The 16,864-nt window shown below is 42.6% G+C and overlaps 1 protein-coding gene across 1 annotated transcript in view; it reads right to left on the bottom strand.

Annotated features, from left to right (window-relative positions):
• LOC137651227 (glycerol-3-phosphate phosphatase-like) overlaps positions 1 to 16,864 on the bottom strand; it is a 41,612-nt gene that overhangs the window by 19,065 nt on the left and 5,683 nt on the right. The window contains exon 3 of the mRNA XM_068384424.1: positions 8,729 to 8,866. Within this exon, the coding sequence (XP_068240525.1) occupies positions 8,729 to 8,866 (138 nt within the window). The remainder of the gene's footprint in view (positions 1 to 8,728; positions 8,867 to 16,864) is intronic.

Raw genomic sequence — 16,864 nt, 5'->3', positions numbered from 1 at the left:
GTGGGGATGACCTGACCCTTCCGTCTGAGGTGATCTGCCATGACATTCATACCGCCCTGAATGAACCTCGTTACCAGTTAGCTTTCGATCTTTAGACCAGATGAGTAGGTCCCTTGCGATCTAGAACAACTTCCACGAAAGAGTCCCTCCCTGCTTGAAGATGTAAGCCAGGGCTGTGGTGTTGTCAGAGTCCACCTCCACCACTTTGTTAAGCTGGAGGGACTTGAAGTTTATCAAGGCCAGAATAACCGCCAACAACTCCTTGCAATTGATGTGAAGTGTCCTTTGCTCCTGATTCCATGTTCCCGAGCATTCTTGTCCGTCCAAAGTCGCACCCCAGCCCGTGTCTGATGCATCCGAGAGGAGACGGCGGTCGTGTTTCTGAACAGCCAAAGGTAGACTTCCTTGAGAAGAAAGCTGTTCTTACACCACGCGAGAGAAGACCTCCTCTCTTCGGAAACAGGAACTGAGACCGTCTCTAGCGTCATGTCCTTTATCCAGTGAGCAGCTAGATGATACTGAAGGGGGGGGAGGTGGAGTCTCCCTAACACGATGAACAGGGCCAGCGATGAAAGTGTCCCTGTTAGACTCATCCACTACCTGACTGAGCATCGGTTCCTTCTCAGCATGCTCTGGATGCATTCTAGGGCTTGGAAGATCCTTGGGGCCGACGGAAAAGTCCGAAAAGCTCGACTCTGAAGATCCATACCCAAGGAGACAATGGTCTGGGATGGGACGAGCTGAGACTCCTCAAAATTGACCAGGAGGCCCAGTTCCTTGGTCAGATCCATAGTCCATTTGAAAATCTCCAGACAGCGACGACTTGTGGGAGCTCTTAAAAGCCAGTCGTCTGACGGAGCCGGACACAAGATCATGGTACTGCTGCACAGTCTGTGAACTGTCAATCATGGGCAAGCGAGGAAGTACAGCGACAACCCGAATCTGTCTAGACTGTCTGGGTCGTACAGACAAACTCCTTATCGGGTTGCTGAGGTTGCCGCACTGCGTCACAACAAGTCACTTCTGTTGGTTGTTGAACGTCTTCCCCGTGACACATTGACTCCGTAAACAAAAAATCCTCTAACAAGGACTAAGCTTGGACTGCATGTCTTGTAACACAGCTCAAGGTCTATGGGAGCAGGTGTGGTAACAGACGGGATTAGCGACTGAAGTGGAACCATTACCTTCCCTGGAAGCATGTTATGCTTAAATAAAAGTCCATAGGAGGCTATGCAGCTAAAGGCTCCCTCCAAATGACAGAGTCCTCAAGGGAATATCAGAAGGAGGGAGAAAAGAACTTTCTCATCTACAGGGACCATATCCTAGAAAAGCTAAGTTCTCTCAGTGAGGGTTCACTGGTGCAAAAGCAGCAGACTAGAAGGCAACGTTATGAAACTGCTTGACAGTCTAGTGAGTTGGCAACAACCAAAGATGTGTGACTGAGAAGCATGCGGTAAGGTATGCAGAGCATGTTGTATGCAGAGTATGCTGAATGCAGAGCATGCTGTATGTAGAGCATGTTGTATGCAGAGCATGCTGAATGCAGAGCATGCTGTATGCAGAGCATGTTGTATGCAGAGCATGCTGAATGCAGAGCATGCTGTATGCAGAGCATGTTGTATGCAGAGCATGCTGTATGCAGAGCATGCTGTATGTAGAGCATGTTGTATGCAGAGCATGCTGAATGCAGAGCATGCTGTATGCAGAGCATGTAGTATGCAGAGCATGCTGTAAGCAGAGCATGTAAGGTAAGCAGAGCGTGTGCATGGCGTTTAACATTTCTCAGAAATTCCATGACCAGTGCTAGAGTGCTTTATGCATGCTTGCATGGGGTTTTAATATCAACATAATATATACCTTACATTCATAACTCAAGATTCATATTTTTGCCATATTTTGCGATATTGTTAAAAATATATTGCCAGGAATACAAATATATTTTTATAAGTAATACAAATAACCTCCATTATCATAAGGTTTGAAAATGGAGGTAAGGTATGCTGAACAGCAGAGTCAGAACGAGCTGGAACAACAATAGTTATGGTTTCCTCTTCAAGACTCTGTTGAGGGAACACCTGAGGCTCAGTCTGCAAAGGCTGATCAAAGGAAGTAGCAGAAGGTAGGCGCATGGGTGGAGGAGGCTGACTCCTGGCATGAGTGGTTGAACCCAATGGTTGCGCTTGCTGAGCGGTTGGCGGAAGCGGAGTAGCAAGTTCCTGTTCCTGTGGTGTGAGCGGAGCGCGATGAGGTTGAGGCTGCGCAGAACAAGGTAAATGTCTCGCAAGCTGAGGCTCCTGAGGCGCAAGGCCAAGGTGTAGTGGTGCTTGCCTTGTGGAGGGTTGAGCTCGCTGCAGCGAGAGCTGAGGAGACTGACTCATGAACGGGAGAGGTTGTTGTACCTCAACCGAGAGTTGCACCACTGGTGGAGCAGCAAGTGGAGGAGGAGGAAGAGAGGTATAATCCTCCTGATCCCATTGTAAAGGTTGCCTTAAGGAAGGCGGAGGCTGAACACCACTGGGAACAGCAAACTCAGAACGTGGCTCAACATCGTACGCCTGGCAGGTGGTACTGCGATCAGGCGGAGCGAGCGCAGGCGGAGGGAGTGTAGGCGGAGGCGGAGGCGCAACACTCTCAGCCCGACACTCACGCATCAAGTCCGAAAGCTGTGCTTGCATGGACTGTAGTAGAGTCCACTTGGGGTCGGCAAAAACTACAGTAGGCTGAGGTAAAGCCTTAACAGTCGAGCTCTGTTGTGGCAGAACCTTACTCCTCTTAGGCGGAGTGCATTCAACTGATGACTGAGGAGAGTCAGAGCTAACCCAATGACTGCATCCGGGTTGTTGAACTCTAACTTCGTACGTCTGGCATAGGTCTGGACTTTACGTTTAAGAGGTCTTGAGACCTGAGACCAGCGTTTTCTCCCCTAAATTTCTTCTGCAGACGAGCAAAATAAGGGCTCAATCGTCTGCGGGTGGGAGTGACGGTCTCGGTAAGACACGCCCACAACCACCGAGGATACTTCTGTGCGCCGATCAAGGCCTGCTGAACCCTTCTGCCCTTCGACATTGCTTCTCCCCTGGGCTTGGGAGCTTGCAAGAGGTCCCGGACTGGGAGGACGACTGGCGCGCACAGAAGTACCCTCACGCACAACACTGACACACTTTGCGCTAATCACTTATCACTTTGATTTTCTGTTTGCACTTATTCCACTGAACTCGAAACTTTAAGTGGTTTGTACCTGAAACACGCAATTCTATCCTTTCTCAAAAGTTAGTAATTGCGAAAACAGAATTACAATGTAACAGAAAAATCTAATGAAAGATAATTCAGTGGCTGGAAAGAGACTAAACACTAGATCACTCTAGAAACGTTTACTTTCTTCCCCTAAAGAGACTAGGGAGAAGAGCAAAAACGATAACGACGTTACTCGTACGCCTGGCAGGCTTGAATGAAACGTTTATCCTCCTCTTTCTCCCTCCGTCTCTATCTCTCTCTCTCTCTCTCTCTCTCTCTTGACTTAGAACCTGAGAGAAGAGCCCAATCATATATATCGTTAAAACATATTATTGTTAAAGGAAAAAACTGAAATATTTCCCAAAATGAAAAGTTCCTTTATTAGGATCAAAACCATTAAGTTAAGAAAGAATGAACAAAACGCTAGACACGGTTACTCTTACTGCAACGTGAAACCGTGAACATTCCTTCTCTATCGTAACGATAGAGTGCAAGTTGAACGTTCTGAACGTCAACAACTGCAGAGACAAAACGTTAGTTCAACTTTGAAAACAGTACGAGACTATCAAAGAAATTCTTTCAAACTCTGTGGCGGAAATAGCATAATATGTTAACAGGTAAAACCGAAATGACGGGCTCAATGTTAATTAACTTCGGTACCAAGAAAAGACCGCCTACTATTAGGAAGGTCGAATATAAACAAATATAAAAATTAATTTTAATAAGTTTATAATAAAAGGAAGTTAATCGAAGAGGCCTATAAGAGGCGGAGAGATATAAAATAAATCTATAACTTTTGTTAAGCAAAATTAAGAAAGAGAGTCTATACTCTCTTAGACACCAACACTTCCGTCTAAGGGAAGGGTCGGCCATTGAAAGGTGAAAGAGAGTTCATACTCTCTTCGTCACCATAATTAAAATTAATTCCAAAAGCTAACTAAGCTAATATAGAAGTTTCCAGTAAAGCGACAGCCGAAATCAAAGAGAAATACTTCACCAAAGTCGTGAAAATACTCCAAGAACATAAGCGTATCCCAGAACGTCTTGCCGGAAGCACGACAGAGGAATAATTGAGGAGGTGTCAACAAGAAGTACTTGAGTACCTGGCCACAGGTGGCGCTGGTAAGTACACCCCCTTCTAGTATTGTGATAGCTGGCGTATCCCTCCATAGAATTCTGTCGGGCAACGGAGTTGACAGCTACATGATTATCGGGTAAGTTTAATATTGAAAAAATGGGGCCGCTGAAGGAAAGGGAGAGCCACCTCTCGAAAGAGTATCAGTCTGTCCCACGATGGGAAGACTTTCCCTACAACTGTCAATGTCCATCCCTAGATAAATTAGTCTTTGCTCAGTCACCAGGATCAACTTCTCCCAATTCACCATGATCCCCAGACTGTGACAGAATGAGAGAATCTTGTCTCAGTGGAAAAGGTCATCCACCATGTCTGCTAAGATCAACCAATCACCCAGGTAACCCAGAAGACAAATGCAGCTGGTGTGCCCCATGTCGAAACTAGAGTGTAAACTCTGGTGGAAAGTTAGGAAGCTATTGAGACACCAAAACAAAGGACTCTTGAATTAGTACACTCTGCTTGCTATCATGAATCGAAGGTACTTCTTGAAGTTGGGTTATATTGGGATCTAGAAGTATGCATCCTTCATGTCAATCGTCATCATGAAGTCCAACAGCCTGATAGCTTGCCTGACTGTGCTTGGAGTCTATTGTGAATGAGGTTTGTAGTACAAACTCATTCAGGGCTGATAGGACTGGTCTCCTGCTTCCAGACACCTTTATAAGAAAGTCGACTGTAGAAGCATAGGATGCCATCGTCTATCTCTTGCAGAGTGCCCTTCCCCAGTAAAGTATAGTCCTTTGCTGATCCCTGACAGTAAGATGATGACGTCGTTGGTGGTCAAAACAGAGGAGGAGGAGAGTTGGTGAATGGAAGGTGATATCTGTACTGAAGAATGTCCAAAGTCTACTGTTCTGCGCTGTGATACTGCCACCTCACCCATCGGTTTAGGTATATACAATATCGTTCCTATTCTTTATCATAGTTTAGGATAACAGAGTAAAGAATGTTAAGTAGGAGTAAGAGAGAAAAAAAAATGTTGAATGGGTTTTGACATTTATTTAAATTGAATGGAAGAGTTGAGCTAAAGTGTATTTTAATTTTCAAAGGAAAGATTTATAGGATTTTAAAACTAAAATATTTTATTTCCATAATTACCTTTAAAAAGTAATAGTTCCCCACTCTCATCGCCGCATAGTAAAGGTGATATGCTAGTTTACATCACATGACTTCACGTACCTGAATCCCAATGCTAATGGGCACTTGCTCTTCTCCACTATCTGATCAGAATTGCAGGTAAACACCAAAAATTAAATGAAATTAAATTATTTATAGAAAAAAATAATATCTACTTTGCACGTTAACCATTTCTTTTCTGCCTGTTTATATAGCATTGTGATAAACCAACTCGAGAAATAGTTTTAATTTTTTACTAAAATTGAAATATGTGCTACTTTCACATTAAGCAAAATATATTACCAGGTGATAAGACCAAGCATGCAGTATGGTTTAAAGACTTTAACCAAGGAGCAGAAATGGAACTTGCAGAAATGAAAATGTTGAGGTTTTCATAGGGGGTAATGAAAAAGGATAAGATAAAAAATAAATTCAATAATGGAACTGCACATGTCAATCAGTTTGTAAGGATGCAAGACTAAGGTGGTTCAGGCACATGAAGAAAAGTGAGGGAGATTATGTGGGGAGGACAATGCTACGCATGAAGCCATAAGATAGAAGGAGGAGAGGAAGGACTAAAATGAGATTTATGAATACAAGAAGTGAAGATATGAGGACAGTTGGCACGAGAGAGGAGGCTACAGTAGGTATAAGTAAATGGAAACATGTGATTTGTTGTTGCAACCTTGAATGGGAGAGGCTGAAGAAGAAAAGTTAGAGTTAATACAAAAAATTAGAATTAATAGTTTATTTCACACTAAATATATCCTAAAATAACTAATACCATGCATAATACATCTTAATGAAATTGTCACAGCTTAGATCAAAAAATTTTAATTCGTCTGTTAAATAATTATCATTACTGTATCAGTATTAGTACTTTGTAATTAATTTTTAAATTATTAAGATACCATATATTATATCCTGTTGAATAAAATGCAGTCCACAAAACTTATCAAAGTTAGCAAGAAGAGGAGCTTTTAGCACTAGTTGGAGAATTGGTAATGTTACTCCTCTATGTAAATGTGTTTGTGGTAGCTCAAGTCCCACTGATTACCGCCCAATTTCCATAACTCCCATATTATGTAAAGTTTTTGAACGTCTTCTGGCAAAACGTCTTAACAGGTTTGCTGAAGGTAATCATCTACTCCCTAGTTTGCAATTTGGTTTTCGTAAAGGCCTTGGAGCATGTGATGCCCTTCTTACAATCTCCAATGCTGTACAGAAATCCCTTGATTGTGGTGGGGAAGTTCGTATGATTGGCCTTGATTTTAGTGCTGCCTTTGACCGTGTTAATCATGAGGCCCTTGTTTTCAAACTGAAACAGTTGGGAGTGGGTGGGTCGTTTCTTAGCATTATTATTGATTTTTTAAGTAATAGATCTCAAAGAGTTGTTGTTGATGGGCACCATAGTGATTATAGGAATGTGATATCCGGTGTTCCACAGGGTAGTGTTCTTGGCCCATTACTTTTCATACTATATACACATGACATGTGGTTTGGCCTTGAAAACAAGCTTGTTGCATATGCAGATGATGCTACTCTCTTTGCATCAATTCCATCCCCTGAATGTAGATCTAGGGTTGGTGAATCCCTTAATAGAGATTTAGCTAGAATTAGTGCATGGTGCAAATTATGGGGTATGAAGTTGAATCCTAACAAAACTCAAAGTATGATTGTAAGTAGGTCAAGGACGGTGGCTCCTCAACATCCGGATCTCAGTATTGATAATGTTTCTTTAAATATGTATGACTCTTTCAAAATTTTAGGTGTGATTCTCGACAGTAAATTTACTTTTGAGAAACATATAAGGTCTGTGTCTTCTTCAATTGCACAAAAAATAGGCTTATTGAGAAAGTCTTTCAAGATTTTCGGTGATCAATCTATTCTGAAGAAGTGTTTTAATTCTTTCATTCTACCTTGTTTTGAGTATTGTTCTCCTGTCTGGTGTTCAGCTGCTGATTCTCATCTTAATTTGTTGGACAGAAACTTACGGTCGATTAAATTTCTTATTCCTGATCTAGATATTAATCTCTGGCACCGACGTTCAATTAGTTCATTATGCATGTTGCATAAGATTTTTCATAACTCTGACCATCCTTTACATTCAGATCTCCCTGGACAATTCTATCCTGTTCGTAATACTAGGCAGGCAGTTAATTCTAATAGCCAGGCCTTCTCCATCACGAGACTCAATACTACGCAGTATTCTAGAAGTTTTATTCCAGCTGTTACCAAGTTGTGGAATGATTTTCCTAATCGGGTGGTTGAATCAGTAGAACTTCAAAAGTTCAAAGTTGGAGCAAATGCTTTTTTGTTGACCAGGCGGACATGAGTCTTTTTATAGTTTATTTATGACATATTTGTTTTTGATGTTGTTAATAGTTTATATATGACATGTCTGTTTTGACGTTGTTACTTATTTTAGAATGATTTATTGTTAATTTGTTCTCTTCATTTATTTATTTCCTTATTTCCTTTCCTCACTGGGCTATTTTTCCCTGTTGGAGCCCCTGGGCATAATTATAGCATCTTGCTTTTCCAACTAGGGTTGTAGCTTGGATAGTAATAATAATAATAATAATAATAAAAGGTAAAAATATTTGTCTTAAGGCAATAATTGGGATATGTTATACTGTAAAATAAAAACTTTATACCTTAATTAAATAAACATAATTGAAATATTGATATTGAAAACATTCTCTACTAAAATCATATGACCAAGAATAAACACATCACAAATTTTTGAGGCCTCTTCAAATAAATATTTTTCCATTATGTTGTTGTCAGAACTTCCTCAAAGTTCAATTTTTTTTTTGTTTTTTCTACAAAACTGAAAGTGGGCATCATCATTCAGGCTATCAATATACTGTAGGTAGATAAGACTTAGCTAAATTAAATCAAATTTAAGTACGAGTGCCTTTATTAAGAAAAATTTTGGTTTTAGAAACCAGTTTTAGGAAAGTGTAGTTCAAAGAGCCAATGTTTTATCGTACTCTTCAGCTATTACCGTACACCTTTACTATCTCTTGGAGGTATGTAAACAGCTGAGTGGTAGATCTTGGACTTCTTATTAATCTTAATTTTCTAATTTTATTTTGGGGTATGGAGTTGGCACTTACGAATTAATTGCATTTTACTTCTCAAAGTTAAAATTCATAGATATAATAATGTCTTCATCTGATTAGGTACATCTAAATACAGTAATGATACCATACAACACTACAATACATAGCATCTTACCTCAGCTCCTATATAAGATATTCCAACTTCATCCAATTCTTTTGTAACTCCACTTGTTCCAATAACATAAACTTTCTTGTCAAATTTCATTTGGCTTAGGTACTGAGCTGACACATAGGAAGAACTAACTATGCTTTCCTGCAAAATAAATTTAAAACTAGGTAGTTGTCATAGAAAAAAAATGTTATTTTGATAATAAAATAAATTTTTGAATATACTTACCCGGTGATTATAATAGCTGCAACTCTGTTGCTCGACAGAAAAACTCTACGGAAAAATTCGCCAGCGATCGCTACACAGGTAGGGGGTGTACTCAACAGCGCCATCTGTCGTTCAGATACCCAGTACTCATTGTAAACAAAGAACTCAATTTTCTCCTCGGTCCACTGCGTCTCTATTGGGGAGGAAGGGAGGGTCCTTTAATTTATAATCACCGGCTAAGTATATTCAAAAATTTATTTTATTATCAAAATAACATGTTTCAATATTTAACTTAGCCGGTGATTATAATAGCTGATTCACACCCAGGGGGGTAGGTAGAGACCAGCAAAATATGTTTACATCATATGAGCTAAGAATTTTTATTTCATTTTAGAAGTTATCAAAATAACAAAAACAAAATAAATAGGTACCTGGTAAGGAAGTCGACTTGAACAATTACTCTGCCTTTTTAAGTACATCTTCCTTACGGAGCCTCGCGATCCTCTTAGGATGCTGAGCGACCCCTAGGATCTGAAGTATCAAGGGTTGCAACCCATACAACAGGACCTCATCAAAACCTCTAATCTAGGCGCTTCTCAAGAAATGACTTTGACCACCCGCCAAATCAACCAGGATGTGAAAGGCTTCTTAGCCTTCCGGACAACCCAAAAACAACAATAAAAACATTTCAAGAGAAAGATTAAAAAGGTTATGGAATTAGGGAATTGTAGTGGTTGAGCCCTCACCCACTACTGCACTCGCTGCTACGAATGGTCCCAGAGTGTAGCAGTTCTCGTAAAGAGACTGGACATCCTTAAGATAAAAAGACGCGAACACTGACTTGCTTCTCCAATAGGTTGCGTCCATTATACTTCGCAGAGATCTATTTTGTTTAAAGGGCACGGAAGTTGCGACAGCTCTAACTTCGTGTGTCCTTACCTTCAGCAAAGCTTGGTCTTCCTCATTCAGATGGGAATGAGCTTCTCGTATTAACAGTCTGATAAAATAGGATAAAGCATTCTTTGACATAGGCAAAGATGGTTTCTTAACTGAACACCATAAAGCTTCAGACGGGCCTCGTAAAGGTTTAGTTCGTTTTAAATAGAACTTAAGAGCTCTTACCGGGCATAAGACTCTTTCTAGTTCATTTCCAACCATATACGATAAGCTTGGAATATCGAACGATTTTGGCCAAGGTCGAGAAGGCAGCTCGTTTTTGGCTAGAAAACCAAGTTGTAGAGAACATGTATCCGTTTCAGATGAGAATCCGATGTTCTAGCTGAAGGCATGAATCTCACTGACTCTTTTAGCTGTGGCTAAGCATACCAGGAAAAGAGTCTTTAAGGTGAGATCTTTCAGGGAGGCTGATTGTAGCGGCTCGAACCAGTCTGACATAAGGAATCTTAGTACCACGTCTAAATTCCAACCAGGTGTAACCAAACGACGCTCCTTCGTGGTCTCAAAAGACTTAAGGAGGTCCTGTAGATCTTTATTGTTGGAAAGATCTAAGCCTCTGTGACGGAAGACTGATGCCAACATGCTTCTGTAACCCTTGATAGTGGGAGCTGAAAGAGATCGTTCTTTCCTCAGATATAAGAGGAAGTCAGCTATTTGAGTTACAGAGGTCCTGGTCGAGGATACGGATACTGACTTGCACCAGTTTCGGAAGATTTCCCACTTCGATTGGTAGACTCTAAGGGTGGATGTTCTCCTTGCTCTAGCAATCGCTCTGGCTGCCTCCTTCGAAAAGCCTCTAGCTCTCGAGAGTCTTTCGATAGTCTGAAGGCAGTCAGACGAAGAGCGTGGAGGCCTTGGTGTACCTTCTTTACGTGTGGCTGACGTAGAAGGTCCACCCTTAGGGGAAGTGTTCTGGGAACATCTACTAGCCATCGAAGTACCTCGGTGAACCATTCTCTCGCGGGCCAGAGGGGAGCAACTAGCGTCAACCTTGTCCCTTTGTGAGAGGCGAACTTCTGCAGTACCTTGTTGACAATCTTGAACGGAGGGAATGCATATAGATCTAGATGTGACCAATCTAGGAGAAAGGCATCTATATGAACTGCTGCTGGGTCCGGGATTGGTAAGCAAAATATTGGGAGCCTCTTGGTCATCGAGGTTGCGAAGAGATCTATGGTTGGCTGGCCCCAGGTGGCCCAAAGTCTCTTGCATACATCCTTGTGGAGGGTCCATTCTGTTGGAATTATTTGTCCCTTCCGACTGAGACAATCTGCCATGACATTCAAGTTGCCTTGGATGAACCTCGTTACTAGTGATATGTTTAGACCTTTTGACCAGGTGATGAGGTCCCTTGCGATCTCGTACAACGTCAGAGAGTAGGTCCCTCCTTGCTTGGAGATGTACTCCAAAGCCGTGGTGTTGTCCGAGTTCACCTCCACCACTTTGCCTTGAAGGAGAGACCTGAAGCTTTTCCAGGCCAGACGTACTGCCAGTAGCTCCTTGCAGTTGATATGCATTGTCCTTTGACTCGAGTTCCATATTCCCGAGCATTCCCGACCGTCTAATGTCGCACCCCAGCCTACGTCCGATGCGTCCGAGAAGAGAACGTGGTTGGGGGTCTGAACAGCCAGGGGAAGACCCTCTCTTAGGTTGATATTGTCCTTTCACCAAGTGAGACAAGACTTTATCTTTTCGGAAACCGGGATCGAGACCGCTTCTAGCGTCTTGTCCTTTTTCCAGTGAAAAGCTAGATGGTATTGAAGAGGACGGAGGTGTAGTCTTCCTAGTGACACAAATTGTTCCACGGATGACAGCGTCCCTACCAGACTCCTCCACAGCCTGACTGAGCAGCGTTCCTTCTTCAGCATCTTCTGGATGGATAGCAGGGCTGGGGGCTGATCGTCTTGTTGTTCAGCAACGTCCTCATCAGAGGGTTCCTCATCCGAAAACTGATGAGGAAACGGCAACGGAGTGGGCAACGGAGTGGGCAACGTCTGGCTCGCTGAGTCCGGTCGCACTGGTGGATGCGTGACGGAGCCGGACGCAATATCATGGAACTGCTGCACAGTCTGTGAACTGTCAACAACCATGGGTGCGCGAGGAAGCACAGCGTCAACCCGAGACTGTCTAGACCGTCTGGGTTGTGCAGTCAACACCCTACCGGGTTGCTGAGGTTGACGCACTGCGTCAAAACAAGTCACCTCTGCTGGTTGTTGAACGTCCTGAACGTCAACAACCACCTCCGAGCGTCGCTTAACGTCAACATGCGGCTGGCAACCCACACTGGGTCGCATCGGTGGAGGAACCACCTCAACTGGCAGACGCGAGTAGGTTACCTCAGCGTCAACAGGGTGCACAACCGACCGGTTGGAAGGTTATTGGCCAGAAGGTTCGGTAGCAACCTTCTCCGCATTTAAGTCCTGTATCAAGGACGCAAGCTTGGACTGCATGTCTTGCAGCAAAGCCCATTTAGGGTCTACGGGAGCAGGTGTGGCAACAGACGGGGTTAGCGACTGAGGCGGAACCGTTTACCATCCCTGAAAGCCTTGTTATGCGTGACATAATTGTACAGCAAAACTTCAAAGGCTCGAAAACAGCTGTGAAGTTGACCTGTAAACAACTTGGAGCGTCTCCTGGCTAGGCGCCAGGGAGAGTCTACCAGAATTGAGAAGTCTATCTGGGCAGAGGCATGAACTCCCAAGCCGAGAACTTCTCTCGTGTCATATCAGACTCTCGCTCTATAAACCAGTTTAAAAGAAGGGAAAGCAAAGGCTGTATCCCCCAAACTCCTCCTGGTGAAAAACCAGTCGCCTAGCCAACGTAACGCTCTCTAGGAGAGCGAGAGAGCACTAGCTTAAAAACAACGGCTTCGAAGTAGCTAGGCCTAGTGTAAGCTCTGACGTTTAGGCGAACGAGGAGCAGCAGTTACAAAAAGATCCGGACGAAGATCCTTAAAAAAATCATCATGATTTAATTAAAGTCCATAGGAGGCTAAGCAGCTTTAGGCTCCTCTCCATCTGACAGAGTCCTCAAGGGAATATCAGTAGGAGGGAGAACAGCAACTTCCTCATCTACAGGAACCTTGTCCGATAAAAGCTGAGTCTCAAGCAAGGGAGAGACCTACCGTGGTGGCAATGCTTTACAAGCAGAGTCCACACTCACTGGTGCATTAGTAGCGGACCAGAACGCAACGTCATGTAACTGCTTGACAGTCTGAGAACTGTCAACAACTGAACTGTCAACCACAACAGGTGCGTGAGGACGCACAGCGTCCACTCGAGACTGCTTTGACTGCCTAGACTGAGCAGTCAAAACGACTCTAGAATGCGGAGGTTGACGCACAGCGTCAAAGCAAGTCAACTCCGATTGTTAGTGAACGTCTTGAACGTCAACAGGAGCATCAGCAAGTGGCCTAACGTCCAAATGCGGCTGAAAAACCACACGAGACCGCATCGAGTGTGGTTCTAAACAACCTGACTGACGTGACTAAGCTACGCCAACGTCAACAGTAAGCACAAAGGAACGTTAGGTTGGCTGAAAGCCAGGATATCGATGAGATAAACGGCTAGACTCAACGGACTAAACGGTAGAATAGTCTTCCATAAGGGAGGCAAGCATATACTGCATGTCTTGCCATACAACCCATTAAGGATCAACGGAAATGGTTGTGGTAAGAGACGAGGGTAACGTCTGTGACCGCAACACTTTGCCTACAAAAAAAGACTCGGAGTCTGTGTTACACTTTTGTTAGGCGGCGAGCAGTTATCCGATGACTGCATAGGGTCAGAGCTGTCCTAATGGTTGTAACCAGGACGCTGGACCTGTCCTGAAAGGACTGACTTTCGCTTAAGGGCTTCGAAACCTTGTGACAGGTTTCTTATGCGAAAAGCCTTCGGATGACGAGGAGAAACAACGTCTCTCTCGTCTTATGGTAGGGGAGATCTTGGTAAGATACACCCGATACCATAAAGGGAAAAACGTCTGTTCGTTGGTCAAGGCCTCTCGAACCCATAAGTCGTTTGACATTACTTCTCCCCTGGGCTTGGGAGCATGTAAGAGGTCCCGGACTAGGTGAACGACAGGCACGAACAGACGAACCCTCGGACGCAACACTGTAACACTTTGCGCCTCGGACGCAACACTGTAACACTTTGCGCATATCACTTTATCACTTCGATTTTCTGTTTTGCACTTATTTCTACCTGAAACACGCAATTCTACCCTTCATTAAAAGGTAGTAATTGCGAAATCAGTCGTATAATGCAAGCTCATTAATACCAGCAAAAAACAGAAAACATATTTTAAGATAAAAAAAATCAGTGGCTGGGAAAGAGACTAAACACTAGTTCATATAACTACGTTTTCAATCTCTCACCGCACATAGCCTGGGGACGAGAATAAAAACCTAAAAACGTTTTATCCTTCCTCCCCGTACAGCGACTAGGGACGTAACACGAGAACAACGTTACCCGCTTGAACGGAACGTTTTCTCTCCTCTCTCTCCCTCCGTCTCTATCTCTCTCTCTCTTTCTCTCTTGATTTCGCACCTAAGAGAAGAGCCCAATTATATTTCGTCAAAAAAACATGTTATTTGACTAAAGGAAAAAACTGAAATGTTTTTCAATAAAAAGTTCCTTTAAATTAGAATTTAAAACATTTAAGCTAAGAAAGAATGAACAAAACGTCAGAATCGATTTACTCTTACTGCAAAGTGAAACCCTGATACACTCTCTCTCTATCGTAACGATAGAGCGCATGTTGAACGTCCTGAACGTCAACAACTGCGTAGCATAAAAAAAAAAACTAAACGTTAGTTCATCTTTGAAAACAGTACGAAGACTATCAAAGAAATTCTTTCATAAAATCTTACATTTAAAAAGTTTTAAATCCTTAGCTCTTTAAAAGCTAATTACGATATAAGGGGCTCAACGTTGATTAACTTCGGTTTCCAAGTTAGGACCGCCTACTCTCAGGAAAGGTCTATATAAACAAAACATTAAAATTTATTTTTATATGTTTATAATAAATGGAAAGTTAATCGAAGAGGCCTAATAAAGGCGGAGAGATATAAAATATATAGAGAAAAATCTATAACGTGATAAGAATTACTAAAAGCCTAAACACACTTCCGTCTACGGGAAAGGTCGGCCATTTAAAAGTGAAAGAAAGGTAGTAGGTTGGCCAGGGCACCAGCCACCCGTTGAGATACTACCGCTAGAGAGTTATGGGGTCTTTTGACTGGCCAGACAGTACTACATTGGATCCTCCTCTCTGGTTACGGTTCATTTTCCCTTTGCCTACATACACACTGAATAGTCTGGCATATTCTTTACATATTCTCCTCTATCCTCATACACCTGACAACACAGATTACCAAACAATTCTTCATCACCCAAGGGGTTACTGCACTGTACTTGTTCAGTGCCACTTTCCTCTTGGTAAGGGTAGAAGAGACTCTTTAGCTATGGTAAGCAGCTCTTCTAGGAGAAGGACACTCCAAAATCAAACCACTGTTCTCTAGTCTTGGGTAGTGCCATAGCCTCTGTACCATGGCCTTTCACTGTCTTGGGTTAGAGTTCTCTTGCTTGAAGGTACACTCGAGCACACTCTCCTATCTTATTTCTCTTCCTCTTGTTTTGTTAAAGTTTTTATAGTTTATATAGGAGATATTTATTGTTGTTACTCTTCTTAGAATATTTTATTTTCCTTTTTTCCTTTCCGCACTGAGCTATTTTCCCTGTTGGAGCCCCTGGGCTTATAGCATACTGCTTTTCCAACTAGGGTTGTAGCTTAGTAAGTAATAATAATAATAATAATAATAATACTCTCTTTGTCACCATAATTAAATCTATCCAAAACGAGTTCAAGATTTAAGATGAAGATAAAACACCTGCATAGCGAAAGCTCAAAACTAGAATAAAGTACTTCACCAATTAGTTGTGAAAAAACTCCAGTTTAGCAACAGCGAATAAGAGCGTCTTGTCGATAGCTCGACAGAGAGAAAATTGAGTTCTTTGTTTACAATGAGTACTGGGTATCTGAACGACAGATGGCGCTGTTGAGTACACCCCCTACCTGTGTAGCGATCGCTGGCGAATTTTTCCGTAGAGTTTTTCTGTCGAGCAACAGAGTTGCAGCTATTATAATCACCGGCTAAGTTAAATATTGAAAAAATAAGATTCCCAAATCTTCAAAATGCAAACCACTTTGTACCTAACTATCAAACAATCTCAACTTTTAAAAGTAATTTGTATTTTTCATAACTATACAAACCTAAATCCATTAATTGGAGTGTCCCTTCAGCAAAGTTGGAACGGACATTAAAACTCAACGAGGCAGCTATAACTACCGACAGGTGGTGAAGGGAAAGTCCACCCACCTGTCAGTTAACAAAACTAGCACGTTTGACCTTAGGGCTGTGACTGGTTTAAAGGTCACTCATGAATGGCAGAGGCAAGGGACAGTGACATTGCCCTAGCAATCAGGACAATGCCCTAGAGACTGACCATATATGATCAGCACCCAAGCCTCCTCTCCACCCAAGCTAGAACCTGGGAGGGCCAGGCAGTGGCTGCTGATGACTCAGCAGATAGACCTATAGACTCAACCAAACCCCCCAACCTTAGCTCACAAGGATGGTAAGGTTGCAAACACTAATGGCACTAATGAGTCTGAGCGGGACTCGAACCCCCGACTGGCAAACACCAGGCAGAGATGTTACCAATCAGGCCACAAAGTGAAGCTTGAAAGACTTGGGTTTGTGTACAGTAGTTAGGAAAAATACAAATGACTTTACTACACTAATACAAACTGTATTCCTTTATGGAAGACTCATCCTTAGTAGGAATGAAGTCTGTATGAACAAAATTCTGGCTGGTTAAACTTTCTCAGGAGTTATCAGAGCACCTGGCCATGTAGGGAGCAAAGGTGATGACTTCACCAGTCTCCTAACAATCTGTGTATAGGGATGCTATAGGT

This window comes from Palaemon carinicauda, chromosome 12, assembly GCF_036898095.1.
Source record: "Palaemon carinicauda isolate YSFRI2023 chromosome 12, ASM3689809v2, whole genome shotgun sequence".
NCBI classification, from domain to species: Eukaryota; Metazoa; Arthropoda; class Malacostraca; order Decapoda; family Palaemonidae; genus Palaemon; species Palaemon carinicauda.
The sequence above is the reverse complement of the archived record's forward strand: the minus strand, read 5'-3'. Positions and strand labels throughout refer to the sequence as shown.